Source organism: Capra hircus, chromosome 9, assembly GCF_001704415.2.
Source record: "Capra hircus breed San Clemente chromosome 9, ASM170441v1, whole genome shotgun sequence".
NCBI classification, from domain to species: Eukaryota; Metazoa; Chordata; class Mammalia; order Artiodactyla; family Bovidae; genus Capra; species Capra hircus.
This window is the reverse complement of record NC_030816.1, coordinates 84053784-84068775: the sequence shown is the minus strand read 5'-3', so window position 1 is coordinate 84068775 and position 14992 is coordinate 84053784. Positions and strand designations below refer to the sequence as shown.

Genomic DNA, 14992 nt, shown 5'->3' with positions numbered 1-14992 from the left:
CAGAAAATGCAGACTGCTCTTTGAGACTCAGGCCAGGTGGCTCAGTGGTAAAGAATCGGCCTGCCAACGCAGGAAACACAGGTTCCATCCCTGGGTCGGGTAGGCATGGCACCCCACTCCAGTCTTCTTGCCTGGAGAATCCCACGGACAGAAGAGCCTGGTGGGCTACAGTCCCTGGGGTCGCAAAGAGTCGGACACGACTGAGGCAACTGAGCACGCACGCACGTGGAAAAAAGTAACCAATCTCAAGCCAGCTATTGTTAACAGTAACTGTCCTTTCCTAGCCAAGCACTGTGAAAAATAAAACTAACTTAGAAACTGCTTGACTCTCAGGGGAGAGCAACACTCACCACTTCCACACGCAGAAACGCCACCACATTCAAGGGAAGTATTTTGAATGTATGAAAGTTTCCAACTCACTCAAAATTTAAGTTGCTTCATAGTTACATACACACATAGAAGTCAAGACTGGAAGGGTCGCTCCAGTTTTCATCTCCAGCTTTTAAAATGACATTTAGTTCTGCTTTTCAAATGTTTACCATGCTATGCACACTCAAATTTGTTTTCCTCAAGTTATTTTTCAAAGAAAGGAAAAGAAAGAATTATTCTGAAGCTGGAAAGCATTTAGTAGCTGGCAGTTAAAAATAAGCTGAGAAACAAAGTTATCCTGAAAGGTACAAGTGTGCTTTAAATGCGCACGTCTCCTTTTGTAACTAAGGCAGAGTGGTGTGTCTTCAAGACAACGAAAATAAGAGCTTTCAAAAATGTATAAACAACACAGAAAACAGTATTTGGTATCAGAGTAAGCATCAGCAGCTCTCAGATCAGATGCACATCAGAGAAGAATCTGTAAAGCAAACAACTACACAGGCACCAAATACCTGAATCCCTCTGGAGTTGGGATAATCAGATGTGGGTTAGGAGGGTCGCTATGGCATCGAGGTACCTTCACGGGACGGGGGCTGTTCCGATGAATGGCTGTCAGTGAAAAGAGTGACAAAAACAACTTGTTAAAGGAACCAGCAGAAAACTGTCAGAGCAGGCAATTCAGGGGAGACGGGAGGCGGCTTACTTTTGCTGGTGACCAAAACAGAACCGTTGATGTAAGTAGGAAAATCATATTACTTATACAAATGCTGGGAGAATGTCACTCTTTGGAAGCTAATAAAGTTATATTACACATTCAAACTTTTCTCCACCAAAAACATTTTTTAAATCCTGGAGTGAAATATATGCAATGTATGACATGCGATCCATTGAGGAGACAGATGAAAATGTGGTTTGGGCAGCATTTCTTTACTAAAAAGGAGTCACGTCATCCCCACTTTTAAAGATAGTCTGGTCAGGGGTGACTCTTCACTAGGTTCTGAGCTGAGGACAGGTCACTGTCATTTTCCTGAAGACAGGGAGTTTACTTCCTTTAAACCAAACCAGGAGGATGGGCACTGGTTTAAACTGACTATTCTTTTCTTCTTTTAAGTATTCTGGTAGAGGGTAAATGGGGATAAAATTTTAAACACAATTTAAAACACACCTTACCTAGTAAACTACAAAAATACTGACAATTCTATTTTCCCAATAACTGCATGTAACTAGTCATGAATATGATATATTTTGTCTGCTTGTCCCTAACAGGTTTTCTTTTGACTTTCACCTTTGTTTTAACCTTCCTTAGTTTTTAAGTGTGAGTGTGTTGGCTGCTCAGTCGCGCCCAACTCTTTGCGACCCCATGGACTGCAGCCCACCAGGCTCCTCTGTCCACGAGATTTTCCAGGCAAGGATACTGGAGTGGGTCGCCATTTCCTTCTCCATTAGTTTTTAGAAACACCGTGTTTTCTCTTCATATGCTAACGACTTTAGTCTACATATGTTTTACTACAGCAGTCGTGTACAGATGTGCAAGTTGGATCATAAAGAAGGCTGAGTGCTAAAATATTGATGCTTTTGAATTGTAGTGCTAGAGAAGACTCCTGAGAGTCCCTTGGACAGCAAGGAGATCAAACTCATCAATCTTAAAGGAAATCAATCCCAAATATTCACTGGAAAGACTGCTGCTGAGTTCCAATACTATGGCCACCTGATGTGAAGAGCCGATTCACAGGAAAAGACTTCGATGCCGGGAAAGACTGAGGGCTGGAAGAGAAGACGAGAAGAGAAAGAGGATGAGATGGCTGGACGGCATCACCGACTCAATGGACTTGAATTTGAGCAAACCCTGGGAGACAGTGAAGGACAGAGAAGCCTGGAGCGTTGCAGTCCAAAGAGTCAGACACAACTTAGTAATGGAACAACAAAGTTTTACCCTAAGTATGTTTTATCCTAAATGACATGACTTCCTTTCTCATGGTTTCTGTTTACTTTTAATAACATTACACAGGAAAGAGAAGTACCCAAATTGGAGACATCTAAAGGGAAATTTGAAAAACAAAAATCAAGGAAATGTTCAGAAGCAATTTGTATCTATGGCTCATTACCTCAACTACTATAACCCTAGATGGAAGAAACTCTAGGCAAATCCAAAGACAAAAAGAAAAACAAAAAACAAAAAACAGATCTGGTAAGAATGGTGATGTCTTTAATTCAGCAGACATACTGAGAACCACCGAGTCAAAAATTACTACAAAAATTTCCCATGAAGGTATAAAAAAGACATCGTTAAAACACAGACAAGTCTAACATTCTTCGTGCATAAAACAAAACATTTAAGAGTATGTGTATCTAACTGCTATAAAGCTGCTATTTCATTGAAAAGAAAATTCAAATGGCCAATAAACATAAGAGAGATGCTCAGATTTCACGAGTGGTGGACATTTATGATAGAGATGCTCTTCATGGCAAAACGAACAAAACATGTAAGGGAATGATGGAAAGACTTGTAGTAGATACACGATGGATACAAGGCCACTGAAGAGAGTGAGCGGGACCTACACGTGCTGACGTGCAGGGATTTCTACAGCTGTCAGAGATTAACATCCAAAGTGATCCAATTTTTATACAGTAAACAGGAGCGGGAAGAAAGCAACAGTGTGCACGCTCATGTGATTATATGAGCGATAAAGAAAGACGTGGCAGAATGCATCTGTGTACTTACACCAGTACAGAGAGAAAAACAGAAGGTTCTACACCAGACTGCTATCATCTGGTTGCGATGGCAGAGCATCCGGCCATTCTCCTGGTGAGAGTCGAGGGGAGCAGAAAGCAAGGGACGATGGCAGTGATGCGCTCTCACACTCACTGCTCGTGAGGCAGAGCACACGAGCAAAGGGCGAGTCCTGCCGTGTGCAGACCCTACAGTTCACAGAACGCCGGTGCCTCGCCGAACCCTCCTCAGCATCCCATCTTAAGCACTAGAAGGGGAGGCTCAAAGATGTTCAAAAAGCAGCCCCAGGTCGCTCGACTCCCGTGACCCCGGGGCAACCTGGCTCTCAGGCCAGCGCGGGGCAGGGAGGACGAAGAACACCTTGTGTCCACAGACAGAGCCACGAACCGACTGTCCCACCAGCGGCGCGGGGGCGGCGCGGCGGTGACGCACACCGACAGCCCCTGCTCCACAGGGAGGAGCTTTCCTCTCTTGTAATGTTCTTCCACACGTTCATCTTCTACGTGCTTTTTTTGCACTGCAGTTTTCTTCTTCTATAAATGATTCCTCATGCAATAAAATATTTTGAAGAAGTAATTTTTACTTCAATAAATCTGATAAAAATATTTTAGAGAGGTAATTTTTACTTTTGAGCAAACTCTGGGAGATAGTGAAGGACCGGGAAGCCTGGCATGCTGCAGGGGGTCGCAAAGAGCTGGACACGACTGAGTGACTGAACAACAACAATTTTTACTGAATTGCTGATCATGTATTCTTATGGAAATGTTTTAGGAAATCAGAAACTCAAAGTATTTATGATAATATGCTTAATGAAAAATTTGATGAGAATATGGAACATTTTATATAAAATGTTCAAATAGTTTTACAAATGATAATTCATTTCACAGAAATGAGAAAAAGCGGTACAAATTGGGTGAATTTTAAAGATACAGAAATCAAGCATTAAAACCTAGTCTACTAACTTTTAGTAGCTAGCAAGTACCCTTTAAGATAATGCCGCTGCTTAATAAATTTACCATTTATGAATTATTTTATTTTGTGTAATCAAAATTGTTAAAAATGTCTAAGTTTTCTTTTCTGGTTATTACACATAAACATAGTTTTACTTTTGTTTACTATCTCAAGAATGGGGTAAGATAGCTTTTTACTGATATTCTGCTTTAAAGTTTTAACATACACTGCAAAACTATATATTAACTATAACTGAAAACTGTAATTTGAGTATACTATACATGATAATTTCTTTTTTAAAATAAAACCAAACAGGAGTGGGAAGGGGTGGGGCAGCAATTAGGAATCTTCTAGTTGGGAAGATGGGTGAAGAATGTGGGTACCTGGGAAAGCTGTTAAGAAAATAAACTCATCCTCCTTCCAAAGGTGAGGAAGCAGGGGCAGAACAATCACACTCGCCACGTGCGGCAAGAAACGCCTTGCTTCTCAACAGGAAGTGTTTCTCCAAGTCTCTCCTCCCCAGAAGGAAAGAGTCGAACAGGGAGAATGGAATGAGTGGTGATGTAAAAAAAAAAAAAAAAAAATTATTTAATTCCGCTGCAAGCACGGACCACCTTGGGTTCACATTTTAATGTCCTTGTTAAATTCAGAAAAGCTACTGTGGAGTTTTATATGTATATACCTCATTGCTGTAACTTGCACTGTCATTTTCCTGAATGTTCTCAGTCTCCAAAGCATTTTAAATGGCTGCAGTATCCGGACAATGTGCTCGTCCCAGGAGAGGCGCTTTTCCTGCTTTCTTACCAAGGTACAAACCTGTAATAGGGCTGTGCGGCTTTCCTATCACATGGCCGATGCACTCATTCATAAGGGCTTGCAAACTCTAGAAACCGAAGGAAATGGGAAAGAAGAGAAAAAACGTACACTTTCTCAATCATATAAGTTTAGAGCACAAATTAAGCTTTCAGCATATTTAAAAGAAACATGCTTCCCTCAAGTTAAATATTTTCAAAGTTAGTTTAAGAGAAAACAGGTATGAACACAAATTAAACACACACTGAACATAATTTAAGATAACACAATATACAATTCCATTTTTATAAGGGAAAGCAAACTGGTATTCAAATCCCCACAGTGCGATGACAAGCAGAAGCAAAAGGCTTCTCCTGTGATCATTCTATTTGGAGGTTGAAATGAACGAATCTGAACATCTTGATCTGATAGAATTTATTTGAATACTGGTAATAATATTTAACATGTGGCATGATGCTCTAAACACCCTACACTGGATGTTCCTAGTGGGCCACTTCCACTGCAGGGGATGTGGGTCTGAGCCCTGGTCAGGGAACCAGTGGGCAGCCTGGTGGCTCAGACAGTAAAGAATCTGCGTGTAATGCAGGTGAGCTGGGTTCGACCCCGATCCCCTGGAGAAGGAAATGGCAACCCACTCCAGTATTCTTGCCTGGAGAATTCCACGGACAGAGATGCCTGGCGGGTTACAGTCCATGGGGTCACAAAGAGTTGGACACGACTGGGCAACTAACACTTTCACTTTCAGGGAACCAAGATCTCACAGTAATGCATGGCAATCAAAACAAAAAAAAGACACACACTGAACTGAAATAGCTATTCCTCCTCTTCATTAAGCTGCTAAAAAGCAGCAGCACTTTATAAAATACAAAACTGACACATATTTTGTAGGTGCCAGGCTGCATAAACATCTGTGTACTGACTTGGTCAGCTCAACAGCACTGTTAACAAAAAGAGCAGGGTACAGTAACGTCTCAGCATTAATATTACGATTAGGTGAAAATACTGAAGAACCACTTTCTATATTAATAAAAAAAACCACACAATCAGAAATAGAGAACGATCAACTTGCTCTTTAAGGAAAAATGCTTTAGAATATCCCATACCAGGAAGTCGTCTTCTGGCAGAGCAGAGATGAACGAAGGCTCAATGGCTTGCAGGAAGTCGAAACCTTGAGTTGCCCACCTGTCACGCAGAAAAGTTCAACAGTCACAAAATAACCGAACAAGCACCACAGCCGTTTTAGTCTACTCGACGCTGAAAAGCAATTCGACTGGAAAATTATTACCTAGCACAAAACACATTTGTGTCTCTATCTGCCTCGTGTTCAGTACGATTATAGGGCATTTTGAGAAAGGCTTCTTAGTAAAGGAACTGGCAACTGATTTCTTTTCCATTCAACACTAAATAATGGGTGTAAACTTTACCAGGAAAGAAGATTAGCAATTAAGAAGACCTGTCCAGGAAGAATGTGAACTGCTCAAAGATAACTCATTTTGGAATGATTACAAAAGAAAAGTATTTCAAGAGTTACTGGAGTTTTTATGTGGATAGGTTCACACACACAAAAAAAAATTACTGTCAAAGACTTCCAAATGCTTTCCCATCATCTGCTCAGAAACCCCCAAAAACACCAGAATGGGGTGTCTCCAGCCCATACGGGGTTCAGGGAGGAGCCGCCCTGCGTGGTCATTACCTGGGTCTTGTCCCTCTGCCGCTCTCGCACTTAGTCAGCACGTAATTCATCCATTTCCGGGCAAAGCTTATATACTTGTCTCCTATCTTCTGTTTAAACTCGCCAGACATCAAACGAACAACTTCTTTATGATACTGTAAAAAGATTTCATGTATATCAAAATTAAGAAGAAAACAATTACACAAATACTTAACACACTGTGTAATGCTGTTTAAACGTCATTTTTCTAAAAACAAGAAGCAAAAGCCAGTGAACTTTACATACTGTAAAAAGAGTGAGTTACAGAGAAAATAATGTCTTCAAATGCAGTTTCACAAAGGTCTTACTCATAAGCTTAAATCTAAAAGCTGGGTATCTATCTGACAGTTTAAAAGTAACCCAACATTTCTGACATCCAGCAAGGGTGGAAGATGACATTCTGGACTAAGCTGTGATTACAATAATGGGATCAAGAGATGTGCTGTGCAAGATTCCTACTGCTTTTTGTCAGTAAGTCACAAAGCTATGGCAAAACTGTGCCGTGCTTTGCCTCGTATTTTGCACCTACCTCGAACCCGAAATTGTACCCTTGGATCATGGCTTCTCGGTAATACTGCTGCAGTGTAGCAGACTCAGATTCATCAACTTCAGCATCGAATTCTGAAGTGAACATGTGGTCCACTCGGTCAATGGCGTCACTTATTCTGTTGCAGAGCTCTAAGGCATCATTCTAAAGAATCCCAAACCATGATTAATCCGAAACGGAACAGATCACACAACGTCTATCCTATTTTAGAGGAAGGTTCCTCTCATCATCATACAGACACTGACCACTGTAATACAGTACAGTCATATTTATTTTGGTTATTCAAAAGTAATGACAAAAGAAGAAAAGTTTGGTATTTTTATTTGCATTAGGTATTCTGAAGACCTGATGAAATACAAGAGGAAAACAACCTATTTGAAATACCATGCCTGATTACATGGTGGTCTTTGAATAGATGCTTACAGCCTCAACATTTCTACACATCACCCACAGGTGTGTCTCCCCTTGGTGCTTGCTCAAATGTTAGCAGGATTTCAGTGCCACAGAGTAAACTAATGACATGTTTCTAAGAGACCTCTACAGTGTTACTAGTCACACTGTCCTTGTCCCCCTCAGGGTGGTTCTCAGCTGGGGCCAATTTTGCCACCCCAGGGACACAGGCGATGCTGGAGATAGTTCTGGCTGTCCGGTGTGGGGAGGGGTGGGCACAGACTTGTGAAACCGGCTGGCATCCACTGTGCAGAGGTCTGGGATGCTGCCAGACACCCTACAACACACAGGTGTGTGCTGTGCTTAGCCACTCAGTCGTGTCTCACTCTGTGACCCCGTGAACTCTGGCCCGCCAGGCTCCTCTGTGCATGGGGATTCTCCAGGAAAAAATACTGGAGTGGGTTGCCCTGTTCTCCTCCAGAGGATCTTCCCAACCCAGAGATCAAACCCATGTCTCCTGCATTGCAGGTGGATTCTTTACCACCTGAGCTACAGGACAGTTCCCCAAACAATTACTGACTGGCCCAAGGTGTCAACAGTATGGGGGTTGGAAAGCCCTGCCCTAGCACAAGTTTTGTCGTCTTCCCTAATCAACAGTACAACAGCTCCAAACTCGGTTCCCTTTCCACTCACCCTTCAACACACACAAATATAATGACCCTTTCCCAACTGGGACTCCAGATGTGCTGTGACACAGGATTTCCCAGCACTGTTTAAGTCTGGATGTTGGATATACTCTCTGCTCTTTCTCTTTTCCTTTAACGTTAGCATATTGAAAGTAAGGTAGATAACTCTCTAATGAATATCTGTATCATTTATTTGTATATAACGAGCAGCTTATTTTGTTAACAAATCCTTTGAACTTGAGACGAAAAGTGAAAGCTTTCGGCAAAACATTAATTAGTGAGCGCTGTGAGCAGGATTTGTGAGACCAAATGCCACTCTTTAAGAAAATAGAGATTAAGCTTGATGAAGTTTTTATTCCCAGATGGGATGATTCACATTATTGCTCATTAGCTAGTAAATGGGATGTATTCACTGGATTATGTGAGAATTGGAACCTTAAAGCAGGCCAAACTTTTAGAGGGCTTCCCTGGTAGCTCAGCTGGTAAAGAATCTGCCTGCAATGCAGGAGACCCTGGTTTGATTCCTGGGCTGGGAAGATCCCCTGGAGAAGGGAAAGGCTACCCACTCCAGTACCCTTGGGCTTCCCTTGTGGCTCAGCAGGTAAAGAATCTGCCTGCAATGCAGGAGACCTGGGTTCGATCCTGGGTTGAGAAGATCCCCCGGAGAAGGGAAAGGCTGCCCACTCCAGTATTCTGGCCTGGAGAATTCCATGGACTGTATAGTCCATGGGGTCGCAAAGAGTCGGACACGGCTGAGCAGCTTTCACTTTCACTACTCAAGCGAGTCCCCTATACTCTATTCCAAAATATTCTTCCAAAATCTTTGGTGACTCTCTGGGGCTTAGAATGTGAAATTCAGAATCTCCCAACAGTCTGATTTTTGCCCACCTGATTTTTTACCAGCCGCATCCCCCACTCCTTCCCACTGTATATACCAGGATCCAACCAAACCAGACGGACGCTCTGTGATTGTTCCCATGACCCTGATCCATGGACGCCACGCCCCAGTGTTTCTCTCACTGGTCCCTTCCCAACCTACACCTTCAGGAGCCCTCCCCAGCTGCAGTGCCTCCACAGCTGCTACTGGGAGGACCTGGTCTCCCGTCCTCTCTGCTGCAGTGTGACAGGTCAGGTCCTTAAGGCTACAAACTTTTCAAGCTCACGAACAATCAACATCCTATACAATTCTGTACTCTCCAGAATTCATTAACTCAAACTAAAAGAAAAAACAAAAGTCCCCTGCCCTGGTATTAGAATGGGGTGACAATCTATAAAGGGGCCTTCCCTGGTAGCTCAGTAGGTAAAGAATCTGCCTGCAATGTGGGAGACCTGGGTTTAATCCCTGGGTTGGGAAGATCCCCTGGAGAAGGGAACAGCTACCCACTACTATTCTAGCCTGGAGAATTCTATGGACTGTATAGTCCACGGGGTCGCAAAGAGTCAGACACGACTGAGCGACTTTTACTTCACAATCTATAAGGGAGAGTGTTTACAGCTAAACAAGGCAAATCAGACTGGCAGAACAAAAACAAGCGTTTATCAAACTCCTTGTGATTTTAAGTGCTTCTTCAGGAAGCAAAGCCGTGATGTGACAGAAAACTGATGGCTTGTGGGACAGTGATGAATGGAGTACCAAATAAAAAGTGGGGGGAAACGGGAATAAAAGGCAAGGCTCTAGCTTGTCATGAACTCTGAAGGCCTTTCTGCCTGTCCACAAGCCACAGCTGGCTTTCTCTATTATAATCAATTTGACTGAATCATCTATTAAGTGAAACAATAAATCTTTTTTTTGTAAATTACACATTTTTGACTGACAGTACCTCTAGTAAACACTGGTAACTGCTAAAGGAGAAAGAAACTGGGTTAGGAAGGAAGAGACCTAAGGTCCAATACTAACCAAACATGTGACCTTAAGAAGTCACGCAACTATTTAAATTTTCACCCTTTCCAATTCCAATGTTCCACAGTTCCAAGGAAGATGCAGGAAAAATTCTAACTTACGAGACACAGGAAACGTGGGAAGAGACAGAGAATGGGGAGGACAACCGAAGAGTTCAGGTCCCTGGAATTCTTAGGTTATAGCACACCAACTTTTCCCTTGCATTGTACCAAATGCAAATAAAGCATAGCGAAGACTGAGGTGACGACGGAATACCTTCAGCTGCTGCAAAGCTCTGGCGATGACGGGCTGACTGGAAGTCTGCTCCTGGCGTAGCGTCATGAGTCCTTCGATGGACTGCTGGAAAGCTTTTCTATGGATTATGAGCTGCGCAGAGTGCATGACAACTAGTAAAAGATTGTCCACCTGGGAAGAAAAGCGAGCACAGGGCTTAAACGCAGACCCAGTTAGCTGTCCACTCTAGTTCAACCCCCAGTCTCAAAGCACCACCGACCCCAGGGCTCCCTGGCCAGCAAGCACTGGATGAGAAAGCACATCTTTGGACCACAGCTGCTCCCCTGGAGCACTGCAGCGGGCACCGATGGCTACGCTCTCCAGCACAGCGGGGAGAAACCCCACGGGATGGTGTGGGCAGGCAGTGTCTGGAGTGTGCTAGAACTCCAAGACACAATCCTCCTGGAGCGGGGACTGAGAGTGTGTGTCTGCACTGGAGCAGCGTGTGAGGATGAAAATGCGGGAGTAAGAATGGGACGAGACGAGGGGCCTTGTATAAAACAGAAGCCAAGACTGTATTACTTGCATTCTTTAAGTGACGGTCACCACCGTATTCTGAGTAGACATGTGATGAGATGTATGAATTGTAAGGATCACTCTGGAAGTACCAAAATGAGCACCGAATGAGAGGGAGGAAAGGTGAGGCCCTGCCACAGGAAAGGGGCGATCAGCTCCAACCCGGGAGCGGGCCCAGGGATGCAGAGGAAGGCTCCCTGACTGGAAAGGCTTCGGGGCGGGGAGAGCTGTTTAAGTGGAGGAAGGCGGGGGCTAGACGTTTATGAACAGCCACATCCTGGCTTAAACACCAGAGTGGACGGAGCGCCAGTCACTGAGACAGGGAGTACGCGAGAACAGGCGGGCTCCTGGCGCTGGGGGCAGGCGGCTGGGCTGTCCAGCTGAGTTCGAGGTGCAGGTGCGCACTCACTGCCACTCCAGAGCTGAGCACAGAGGTGGGAGGAGGCTTCTTACAGTTTGTGTGTGTTTGTTACCTGGAGCAGAATTCCTGTACAATGCTGGACGGCATGCTTCCGCTGCTCAACAGTGTGAACAGCTACATGTACGTACACATCCCCTCCCTCCGGGACCTCCGTGCCCTCATCCCACCCTCTAGGCCATCACGGAGCACCGAGCTGAGCTCCCTGGGCTACACAGCAGCTCCCCACTAGCTGTCTGTCCTACACACGGAAGAGTATGTATATCAGTGCAAGGCTCTCTGAACACAGCGGCTACACAGCAGCTCCCCACTAGCTGTCTGTCTTACACACGGTTGAGTATGCATATCAGTGCTACGCTCTCTGAACACAGCGGCCTGAGCGGCTTCTTACAGTCTTAGTTACTGAGGCACACAGACTGTCAGAGGATCGCTGCCAGGTAGGCAGCTGACAAGCTGACTACGCAGAAGAAGGGAGTCAAGTAGCCGGTGACAAGGTAAAAAGTTTGTCTTGTTTATAGAGTGATTAGCCGCGAAACCAACACTTGGAGAGCTGAGATGTCTGCAACGACAAACTAAACGAGGGACACAATTCCTTCCGGGTCACGAGTGGATGCCTCTAACTGATGGACGTGGCTGAAGCGAGGAAAGATATAAAACATTTCAAACACTTCAGTACAACTAAAGAATCTCCCAGAATATTTTAGGACAGTAAGGAAACAAACTCGTCAAAACAGCAAAGTCCAAGCAGTACATGTTTCTGGGGCTTCCCCAGGGGCTCAGGGGTAAAGGATCTGCCTGCATTGCAGGAGACCTGGCTTCAGTCTCTGGATTGGGAAGATCCCTTGGAGAAGGGAATGGAAACCCAATCCAGTATTCTGGCCTGGAAAATCCTGTGGACAGAGGAGCCTGGGGGACTACAGTCCATGGAGTCAAAAAGAGTCTGGGACATGACTGAGCGAATTAAACAACAACAATGGTAACAATAACAACACTGCCTCCAGGCAGGGCGGGGAACAGACCTGCATGCTTCTCAGGGTGTCAACCGTCTCCACCGCAGGCACGATCTTAACAGGCTGCGCCTCCCAGGCGGCCCAGCCATCCTCGGAGTCTGGAGTGCGGTCACATTTGGTCAAGAGTAGATAGTCGTCAATTAGTGCCTCGTCTGAGTCTTTGGAGCAGTCCTTCCCTGCAGCTGCATTGAGTAACTGCAAAATAATGCTCTTCTCCTCAGCAAGAGCGTCTGGAACAAACACCTGCAAGTTTTCTAAGCCAGGAATTTGTACCTGGAAGAGAAACGATCCAAAATCCTGAATTAAAGAACACCATCTATTATAGAAATGTTACTGCGCATGCTTCGGGTTTTTCATCTACATCCTTAACACACGTTAGTAAGCACGAAGAACTCGGCTTCTCTAGTTATAGTATCAGGAAATTATGGGGCAGTCTTAAAATGGGGGTCCACATATCGACTGCAAAGCCCAAAATGTTTACTACCTACATCTTTAAGACAAATTTCTGTTTAGAGTAAGAAAGGTAAAATAATTCTACCGCCTTAACTACGCACCTTAACGTACTGCTTTGCTTTCAGAACGTCCAGAAGGTCTCTAACTGGGGCTGAAAGTATGAACTCTGCAGCTATTTCCAGGTCCTAGGATCACAGTTACAGAGAAACTTCTTTAGGGTTAGATTTTTAAAAAATAAACAGACTTTGATGGAAAACAACAAAATTCTGTAAACAATTACCCTTCAATTAAAAAATTAATTAATTTAAAAAATAAGATAAAAGGAAAAAAATAAGTAACAGCTCATCAGGACTGTGAATGCACCTTTCTCAGCATCTTGGCAAACCCCAGCGCCTTGGAGGCTCGTTCCCTGGCCTCGTGGAAGAGCTCCTTCAGTGCTCGGCTGACCTCTATAACCGACCTCCTGCCAGGCGGACAGAAACCCAGTTAGAATGCATGAGGGGACACCAAGAAATACACAATAAAGACAGAGCAGATTCCAACTCACGTTAATAAAGACTAAAACTTTTAGAAAGAAGCACTTATTACGAATGCACTCGAAATATGCTGCAGCTTGCTCCCACAGTTTTCTGGAAAGTACTTGCAGATATTAGGTACACTGAGCAACCGTCAAAGGGCAGTGCACTCCATTTCCTAAAAGTTTCACTCAGTTCAGCTCAGTCGTGTCCAACTCTGCGTGACCCCATGGACTGCAGCACGCCAGGCCTCCCTGTCCATCACCAACTCCCGGAGTTTACTCAAACTCTTGTCTGTCGAGTTGGTGATGCCATCCAGCCATCTCGTCCTCTGTCGTCCCCTTCTCCTCCTGCCTTCAATCTTTCCCAGCATCAGGGTCTTTTCCAATGAGTCAGCTCTTCGCATCAGGTGGCCAAAGTATTGGAGTTTCAGCTTTAGCATCAGTCCTTCCAATGAACACCCAGGACTGATCGATCTCCTTTAGGATGGATTGGTTGGATCTCCTTGCAGTCCAAGGGACTCTCAAGAGTCTTCTCCAACACCACAGTTCAAAATTAACAATTCTTTGGTGCTCAGCTTTCTTTATAGTCCAACTCTCACATCCATACATGACTACTGGAAAAACCACAGCTTTGACTAGATGGACCTTTGCTGGCATTTCATGAGGATTTCATTAGGATACATAAAATACTTTTGCCACCTGATGCAATTGAGAGCTGACTCACTGGAAAAGACCCTGATGCTAAGAAAGACTGAGAGGAGAAGGGGATGACAGAGGATGAGATAGTTGTATGGCATCACCGATTCAATGGACATGAATTTGAGCAAATTCCGGGAAATAGTTAAGGACAGGGAAGCCTGGCGTGCTGCAGTCCATGGGGTCGCAAAGAGTCAGACACGACTTAGCGACTGAACAACAACATCAGGATAACTCTTGGAGTAGGAATTAGGCTCTTGACTCTCGGCTCATAGTCTAACTAAAAAATAGGAGCAGTGAGCCAGGGAATATTTAACACCAGCTCCCCCTAAACTATTATCTTGTGTGGTGCTTGCCAATTTTCTTGGTGTGGATATACCCATCACAGAGGTTTTCAATCCACCAAAAGGACATCACTGAGCTGTGACTTGGGGGTGTGCACGACCCACAGGGGTGCCCTGGAGCCAGGACAGCCAGCCCCACACGTGTGAACCCCCTTTCTCGATCCACCCCCAGTAAACGATCAAAGCACTGTAAGAGCCATTCTCTGCTTCACTACCCCAATGACTGAACTCGCTTATTCTGAGTCTACCATGTCAGCGCCCAAAACGGCAAGACCTTCTATGAACTGATTCATTCCATTTCTCAATAATTCAGCATTTTCCCAGGTGAGAGCCTATGTAGTAACTTCTTTCTTTAATCCTGGTATAAAGACATTCCAGTGTTCTGAAACCCCAAAATGTGTTTTCTATCAATTTCTGGAAGGTGAGAGAAAACACCTCTAGAGAAGTTAGTTCCGCCTCAGCACTTCCTAATGTTGACTCACAGGGTACTGTTGATAACTGGCCACAAAATAGCTCTGAGTGGCACATAAGCCACAAAAACAGCACTTTAACATGGCTCACCCTCAATACTGTGTGCACACAACTGAAGGAAACACAGATGAACCAGCCATGGTTTCACCTACTCAAGCTTAGAGTTCAACAGAAGGGGTAAGGTAAGTGTAAAAAC

The 14992-nt window shown here is 44.4% G+C and overlaps 1 protein-coding gene across 4 annotated transcripts in view; it reads right to left on the bottom strand.

Annotated features, from left to right (window-relative positions):
* The window catches only part of MAP3K4 (mitogen-activated protein kinase kinase kinase 4), a 146565-nt gene that overhangs the window by 18946 nt on the left and 112627 nt on the right, over positions 1-14992 (bottom strand). For all 4 annotated transcript variants that reach the window (XM_018053440.1, XM_018053441.1, XM_018053443.1 and 1 more), the window contains exons 8-16: positions 13132-13231; positions 12870-12953; positions 12325-12588; positions 10354-10503; positions 7105-7266; positions 6558-6691; positions 5968-6046; positions 4868-4934; positions 882-978 (exon numbers count right to left, since the gene is read on the bottom strand). In XM_018053440.1, the coding sequence (XP_017908929.1) occupies positions 882-978; positions 4868-4934; positions 5968-6046; positions 6558-6691; positions 7105-7266; positions 10354-10503; positions 12325-12588; positions 12870-12953; positions 13132-13231 (1137 nt within the window). The remainder of the gene's footprint in view (positions 1-881; positions 979-4867; positions 4935-5967; positions 6047-6557; positions 6692-7104; positions 7267-10353; positions 10504-12324; positions 12589-12869; positions 12954-13131; positions 13232-14992) is intronic.